Raw genomic sequence first — 8,637 nt, forward strand, 5'->3', positions numbered from 1 at the left:
GGAATTTGTTGTGTGTGTGTTTTTTAAGGTGCTCCTGGTACATACATACATGCATACATACACATCTGACATGAGAACAGAATAAAAATGAAATAAAATTAGTAAGACTTAGCAATATATAATGTGTATCAATCTGGAGCAGTACATTGATTTATGTACAGATTTGTGCAATTATACTCTATATAGAACTGTATAAATAAAGAGATATACATATGTATTTACATAATACTTGAGAAAGGCAATAATTAAAGATGTAGAATGATTTACGGAAATGAATTACAGAACACAGGTAACGATTCATATGTTAGCTGTTTCAGCTGGAGATCTGGCTGAGGGGAGAAGTGCACACAGGTTGTGTCCGGGGTGAGAGGGGTCTGTGATGATGTTACCTGCCCGTTTCTTCACTCTGGAGTTGTACAAGTCCTGAAGACTGGGCAGGTGCACACCAATGATCCTTTCTGCTGTCCTAACAGTTCATTTCAGTCTTCTTAAATCTGATTTGCTAGCTGACCCAAACCAGACAGTTATAGAAGAGCATAGAACCGACTCAATAATAGCCGAGTAAAACTGTGTCATCTGTGCCTGTGGCAGGTTGAACTTTTTCAGCTGATGAAGTAAGTACAACTTCTGTTGGGCCTTTTTCACAATGGAGTCAATGTGAATGTCCCACTTCAGGTCCTGAGAGATGGTGGTGCACAGAAACCTGAATGACTCCACTGCAGTCACAGTGCTGTTCATGATGGTGAGTGGGGGGAGTGCAGGGGGGTTTCTCCTGAAGTCCACCATCATCTACACTGTTCTGAGCATGTTCAGCTCCAGGGTTGTTGTGACTGCACCAGACAGCCAGCTCTTTAACCTCCTGTCTGTAAGCAGACTCGTCACCGTCCTGGATGAGGCCGACGAGTGTGGTGTTGTCTGCAAACTTCAGAAGCTTGAGGGGTGGCTCTGTCACAGCGGAATGCATAGTCGATATAAAAAACTGGATGACGAGTAATTTCTTACTGCTAAATTCTGAAAAAAAACAGAGGTGTTAATTATAGGGCCAAAAAGCTCTGCATGTAATAACCTAGAACGCTGTCTAAGCCTTGATGGCTGCTCTGTCAATTCTTTGTCATCAGTTAGGAACCTAGGTGTGTTATTTGATAGCCACATTTCTTAGAAAGCCACATTTCTAGCATTTGTAAAACTGCATTTTTCCATCTCAAAAATATATCTAAATTACAGCCTATGCTCTCAATGTCAAATGCAGAAATGTTAATCCATGCGTTTATGACCTCAAGGTTAGATTATTGTAATGCTCTATTGGGTGGTTGTTCTGCACGCTTAGTAAACAAACTCCAGTTAGTCCAAAACACAGCAGCTAGAGTTCTTACTAGAACCAGGAAGTATGCTCATATTAGCCCGGTCCTGTCAACACTGCACTGGCAACCTATCAAACATCGTATAGATTTTAAAATCTTGCTTATTACTTATAAAGCCCTGAATGGTTTAGCACCTCAGTATTTGAACGAGCTCTTGTTACATTATAGTCCTCCACGTCCGCTCCGTTCTCAAAACTCTGGCAATTTGATAATACCTAGAATATCCAAGTCAACTGCGGGCGGCAGATCCTTCTCCTATTTAGCGCTCCAAACTCTGGAATAACCTACCTAACATTGTTCTGGAGGCAGACACACTCTTGCAGTTTAAATCTAGATTAAAGACCCATCTCTTTAACCTGGCTTACACATAACATACTAATACACTTCTAATATCCAAATCCGTTAAAGGATTTTTAGGCTGCTTTAATTAGGTAAACCGGAACCGGGAACACTTCCCATAACACCGTATGTACTTGCTACATCATTAGAAGAATGGCATCTACGCTAATACTAGTCTGTTTCTCTCTTATTCAGAGGTCACTGTAGCCACCAGATCCAGTCTGTTTCCAAGTCAGAAGGTCACTGCAGTCACCCGGATCCAGTATTTATCCAGAACAGATGGTGGATCAGCACCTAGAAAGGACCTCTACAGCCCTGAAAGACAGCGGAGACCAGGACAACTAGAGCCCCAGAGACAGATCCCCTGTAAAGACCTTGTCTCAGACGATCACCGGGACAAGACCACAGGAAACAGATGATTCTTCTGCACAATCTGACTTTGCTGCAGCCTGGAATTGAACTGCTGGTTTTGTTCTGGTCAGAGGAGAACTGGCCCCCCGACTGAGTCTGGTTTCTCCCAAGGTTTTTTCTCCATTCTGTCACCGATGGAGTTTTGGTTCCTTGCCGCTGTCGCCTCTGGCTTGCTTAGTTGGGGACACTTCATTTACAGCGATATCGTTGACTTGATAGCAAATTATTGCACAGATACTATTTAAACTGAACTGAGCTGCATGATGACATCACTGAATTCAATGATGAGCTGCCTTTAACTGTCATTTTGCATTATTGACACACTGTTTTCCTAATTAATGTTGTTCAGTTGCTTTGACGCAATCTTTTTTGTTTAAAGCGCTATATAAATAAAGATGACTTGACTTGACTTGACATTTATGTGGCTTTTTTTGATGCAAAACATTGCCAGTGTGACTGCAGCCGTTCTCTTTGTGCCTCTTTATCATGTTGTGCCCGATTACGACAAGGTAACACCAAAGAGAAAAGAATGGACTACTTGCACTGAGCCTTATGACACACTTCCGTTTTGAAATAATACAGCTCAGTTATTACCGGTTTTGTATATTTTCATTGTGCCATAATCATCTAGTTGAGTTAAATGCCTATTAAAATGAGAGTCCGCAGGATGATTTCAAAATCCGGATGTTTTCAGAGACAGGTGAAGAGATATTCTGATGATTACTGTGTGCAGTTTTCCAAACTTTATGTTTTAATCCAACTCAAGCCGATGTGATAAAGCAGTGGCCGGTAAACACACACACACGATTGTTTCAGCACAGGGTGTCAGTGCTCTAAACTAGTGATCGTGACGCTGCAGTGTGTGTGAGATCTGATCAATAAGATCAGATTTATCTGTATTAAATGTTTAAAAATATGTAGCCTATATAAATGTCACTATTCTGTATCATTTTTCATTCACAATCATTTTACTGTTTGCATTGCCAAAATATGAATATTCAAAGTAGTCGCACTGTCAACCAGTTTGGAGGTGTTTATATTTGGCTATACACATGGTAAACCACACACACAAAAAAGGTTACTACACTTTTACTATAGTAAAACCATGGTTTTTGTTTGTAAGGGTGTTTATCAGTCAAATTAATTTAAAACAGGTATGAAATATGATCAGTAAGAGAAGAATATGAAGACAAGCACTGGACCTCGGCAGGTTAGTGGGGAAATATATTCATTTATTATTCAGAATGCATATTTGGAAGAGAAATATATTCATAGGAACGTTACAGCAGGTTGAAGATATTTCATGTTAACACAGAGAATGTCTAATTGTTTTAAAAACATAGTAATAATCTGTCTGTATGCAGGTGCACTAAACCCTGACTGGAAACTCCTGAGCTGTTCTGAGTAGAATGGAAGTAGTCCATTTTGCTCCCTGATTGTTTGCCCTTAACTGTTTTAGGATCATGAATGTCTTTTTTTTTATGTTTTATACCTCTAAACAACACAATTCATGAAACACGCCCCTCTTGATGCAAGAATAAAAGAACATGAATACCAAGATAAAAAAAGAGAAAAATGTCAACTATAAAAATGGCATCCGAAGCAGTTATGAGCCTGAGGGCGACTAAATCAAAGTTCTTTGGCTTTTCAGCAGGCACAATGTCAATTCATCAGAAATCTCTATAGGCACAACACTTCTCAGGCCATAACGTCGACATTGCAGTGCACTGTGCGTTAAAAGAGGTTCAGTTCTCTTGCAAATACATACCCTTCCAATTTATAACCTACGTCTAGATATACATACATCTGAACAACATATAGATTAGTGCTGTCAAACGATTAATCCCATCCAAAATAAGTTTTTGTTTACATGATATATGTGTGTGTACTGTGTATGTTTATTATGTATATATTTAAGAAAAATGTTTATATATTAAATATATTTTATTTATAATATAACTTATATAACTTATATTAGTACTGTATATCGTATATAACCTATATAACGTGCTCCTGTAGCTCAAGTGGTAGAGCATTGCGTTACGAAGCGCAAGGTTGGGGGTTCGATTCCCCGGGAACACATGATAGGTAAAAATTGATAGCCTGAATGCACTGTAAGTCGCTTTGGATAAAAGCGTCTGCTAAATGCATAAATGTAATTTTAATTTAATATACCTTAGGGATACATTAGGCAGAAATATGGCTTTAAATATAAATATCGGCATCTGCCCGATATGAAAATTTATGCAGATATGTCTTGCCGATAAGAGGAATACATTAACTCACATGTGCTCAGGGTGTGCTAGAGATTAGATAAAGTCAGCATTGCAGCCCATTCTTGAAGCAAAGTTTTGCCTAAATGGTGATTGGATTCACTGTTTTGTGAACAAAGGGAAACATATCGGTATCGGCCAAAATGAGTTGCAAAATATCGGCATATCGGATATCGGCAAAAATCCAATATTGTGCATCCCTAAAATACATGTAAATATTTTCAAAATATATACTGTATGTGTGTGTATTTATATACATAATAAATACACACAGCACACACACACACATATCATGTAAACAAAAACTTTTATTTTAGATGCGATTAATCGTTTGACAGCATTAATATAGATATGTGCGCACATAAAAACTTCACTCATAAAGCACTGTAGGTGCAGGTATGTAACTGCAATATGTACATAAAAACTCAGCTGCATAAAATAGTGTCTCATTTCAAACAGAAAGGTGTTATTGCACTAAGAAGTTCCTCTTAAAAACCGCTCCCAGCATCTAAAACCCTTCCACAACAAACCAAAACACCGTATATCTGAGGTCAGAGGTTTCTAGGAGTCCCACTCGAGAACTGTGCACAAGAGAGTCGGAGTGTTATGGCTCGCAGGTCTCCGCAGATGAAATCAGGTCTCCATGGGGGTACTACTGCAGTCTGGGATGGATGTTGGATTGGGATTGCCTTCAGACCCACGCTGGGTCGTCTCTGGGGGGTTGTGCTGGTAGTGTGAGTTGGGGTATTTGTAGACACCCTGTCTGCTTTGGTTGTAGTTGTGCTGGAATCCGTCTCCAACAGACTGGTCTGAAGAGAAGCTGGGACTGTACCATGTGTAGCGCACCCTACCCTGCTTGTGCTGAAACGAGCCAGCGTCTTTATGCTCAACATTTCCAGCCTGTTCATTGGTTAAATATCCATCGAATGGATTCCGTCCCCTGTTTCTGGATCGTTGCCTGGTCCCCCAGTTGCCGTAGCCTCTGTTCCCGTGATTGCGCCGCTGCTGGTGATGGCTGCTTGGCCACTGGCCTTTGTTTGGTGAGGTATATGAGTGGAAAGTATGAACCAGATCCGAACTGGACTGAGTGGATGGGTCCTTTCTACTTTCGCCCCCTGATGACAGGCCCCAGATGAACCCTCGGTGTTGAGGATTATTCTTAAAGGGGAACTGTAGCTTCCTCTCATGAGGCGGCAAGAAGCGTCCCGTGCCTGGCATGAAAGGCCCATTGGGGTGGCGAGAGGTTTGAGGAATGAAAGATGGGTTTGAGAATCGAGACGGGTTGCTCTGAGAGTGTCCTGAGGGAGGCGCCGGGTAGAGGGCGTTGTTTGGCTGATTGCCGGCTCCTTTGCGGCGTTTAGGGTTGTGGTATTTCTCTGGGTACTGCCAGCGATGGCGACCCCGCTGGTATCCCGAATCCTCGTCGCATCTGTCGACTTGTGCTGGCGGCTCGTCACCTCTGACCCCATCCGAGCCGATGTCATCGTCGTCTCCCTGAAATACACGACTTGTGCTGGCGGCTCGTCATGTTTTGGTTACACTTTATTTGGTAAGACTTTATTTTAAGGTGTCCTTGTTACACGTTACATGTACTTACTGTTATAATTATGCATAATTACATACTAAGCCAAACACAAATCTAACCCTAACCATATAGTAAGTACATGTAGTTAACTGATATTACTCTGTACTTAAATGTATAATTACACTGTAACAAGGACACCTTAAAATAAAGTGTAATTACACAAATATTAATGTAATATTAACTAAACATACTACTAGTATTACTTTAGTACTACTTGAGAGATTTTATTTTTATATTTTCAGCTTTCATTTTAATTTTAGACAGTTTTAGTAATTTTGGTGTGTTTTTTTTATATTTTCAGCTTTCATTTTAAATGTGTTTTGTCCTTTTTATTAATACATTTTTATTTCAGTTTTAGTACACACAGAAAATTAGAAGTGTTGCTTTGTCAACTAGCTGAAATAAGAGTTTACATTTTTAATATTTTATTTCTGGTAACATTTTATTTCAAGTAAAACATTTTTTTTCATTTTCTTTTTTTTAATGGTTTTAGTTTTAGTTAACTATAATAACTTTACTTACTACAGGTTAAGGTGTGGGTTTGGTTTAGGAGTAGTTGCTTGTAATTATGCATAATTTACTGTTATTACTATATTAAGTACATGTAACAAGTAACTACACCTTAAAATATTAAAATAAGTTGTTAGTATTTTTTTTTTTTTGTTGTTGTTCTTTCTTTTTTTTGCAGTTTTATGGAGTTCTGGGAAACTTTTACTTTACTACATTCCAAAGTTTGTTATGTTTCATCAAAACATATTGTTTCTAATTATATCATCATGCGATGTTTGTGAAAGACAGTGATTTATTCACCAATCATCTTTTTCCATGAAACTCGAATCAGTTCACAAATAACAAATTCAAACAACAAAAAGCCAGCTCACTGATTCAGTGAAACAGTCAAGAGTGAGGCTCCAAATAATAACAATTCACTGAATTAGTCATAATTGTGCCAAAATGAGCCAGAAACCAAGAGTAAAACGATCTCCAGAGCCCGCTCTCCTTCACCTTTAATTGCATGGACTTTTTGGAAGAATTCTAGAGTTTTGAAACGAGTTTCACAAGCATGATCAAAGGGACCATAATCATTTATCATGCAAAGATGCTAGACAGATGCAGGCCATCATAATATCGTGGCCGTTTACACTCAAGTCCTAAAGGTCAATGGCCTTAAAATGGAGAGTTTCAGTCAGAAGGTGGAAAACGGTCATGTATTATTGAATTCATACAGTAATTCAGTAAACAAAAAACCTTCACAACTATATCTTAAATGAATAAAAAAGGTTGACCGATACAGTTTTGATTTTTTGATGTCTGACAGCAGGGTGGGCAACGGCCAATATGCATATCACATAACACCTTTGATTTAAAGATTTATATTTATTTTACATAATTTATTAAATAAATGATTTGAAAACAATAAACTTGCATTTATATTTTAGATGGAAACATGATTTTGTAAACCTCTCATAGTATTTTTGCACATTTACAAAGCTATACCACCTTTTATATACTCTTTACTTTCTTTTTGTCAATTCTGTACGTCTGCGCTCAGGCGGTGGCATTCTCAGTGCTATCAAAAATAAAACTCTCGGCACTGTCAAAATAAAACTACTGACATTTAGTGGCCAAACAGACAAGATTATCGGTTTATCGGTAATTTAAAAAAACGATAAATTAAGTGAAAAATAAAGTGGTCGACCACTAAATGACATCATGCCTTTCTTCCTCTATTTGTGATGATTTATTCCACAAGCAAAACTGTCTAATAGTAGAAAGTAGTTGTGTCAGTTTTGACTTTCGAGCACAGTTTTTCTTTTAAAATGTTATTAACGAGCAGTTTTATCGGAAATATCTGATACCACACTAACAGTCTTGGACGTTGCATAAGGTGAGGTGAGATTTTCAGCTCACATTTGCCAGTTTTGTTTCCAACGTGCATTACACTGTTAGTGACGGACTGGGGAGAAGTGTGGCGGTTTCTAGATATACGAGTGTTACCTGATCTTCGACTGGGAATATCTTCTCCATCTTCACCATGCGGTCCCTCAGCGATCGGATCTCCTCATCCTTCATATTATTCTGCAACTTGACTTCCTGCAGTATATCAGTCAGCTTGTCGATATGAGCTTTGAGGTCTCCCATATCTGTCTTTCCTCGCTCGCTCGCTCCTCCTCCAGCTGCTGCCGTCGTTCTTTCCTCCCTGTCTTCTTCCTCTTCTCCGATGCCCACCGTCTCACATACGTCTTTGGCCACACTTTTCCAGCTCTCTCTTTCCTGAGGGTCTTTTTGGCCGTATGTCCGATAAAGCTCCTTCATCCTGACAATGGCCAAGGCCTCGATCTCTTGCCGAGTGTGTTTAAAGTCTCCAAGCGCCACCTTAAGAGGAGAAATAAAAACATATCCTCCTGTTATTGCAAACTACTGCTCATGTAAGCTAGACATTAATATTTGGTATGACCAGTCACTAGCCAATCAAATTGGTTCTTGCTGATCTGAGAGAGCTCTTGCTATTCTGTGTGTAATATGCATAAGCCATCTGAGGCTAAATCTACTCTGAGATGAATTAAAACAGTGCCTGTATTTCCCATTTCAGATGTTCTCTTGAACACAGTGAGGCACCTCATAGCAGATCTCTTTAACAGCCTGCGTGCGAAGCTCCTCTAAGCTG

At 39.2% G+C, this 8,637-nt stretch overlaps 1 protein-coding gene across 1 annotated transcript in view; it reads right to left on the reverse strand.

Moving 5' to 3' along the window:
• Positions 1–4,674: 4,674 nt before the first annotated feature.
• Positions 4,675–8,637, reverse strand: part of LOC109088989 (kinesin-like protein KIF1C) — a 55,022-nt gene continuing 51,059 nt past the window's right edge. Inside the window, exons 23-25 of the mRNA XM_042757113.1 lie at positions 8,589–8,637; positions 7,968–8,345; positions 4,675–5,878 (exon numbers count right to left, since the gene is read on the reverse strand). The exon at positions 8,589–8,637 is cut by the window's right edge and continues 126 nt beyond it. Of these exons, the coding sequence (XP_042613047.1) occupies positions 5,018–5,878; positions 7,968–8,345; positions 8,589–8,637 (1,288 nt within the window). The 3' untranslated portion in view covers positions 4,675–5,017. The remainder of the gene's footprint in view (positions 5,879–7,967; positions 8,346–8,588) is intronic.

This window comes from Cyprinus carpio, chromosome A5 (assembly GCF_018340385.1).
Source record: "Cyprinus carpio isolate SPL01 chromosome A5, ASM1834038v1, whole genome shotgun sequence".
Taxonomy (NCBI): Eukaryota; Metazoa; Chordata; class Actinopteri; order Cypriniformes; family Cyprinidae; genus Cyprinus; species Cyprinus carpio.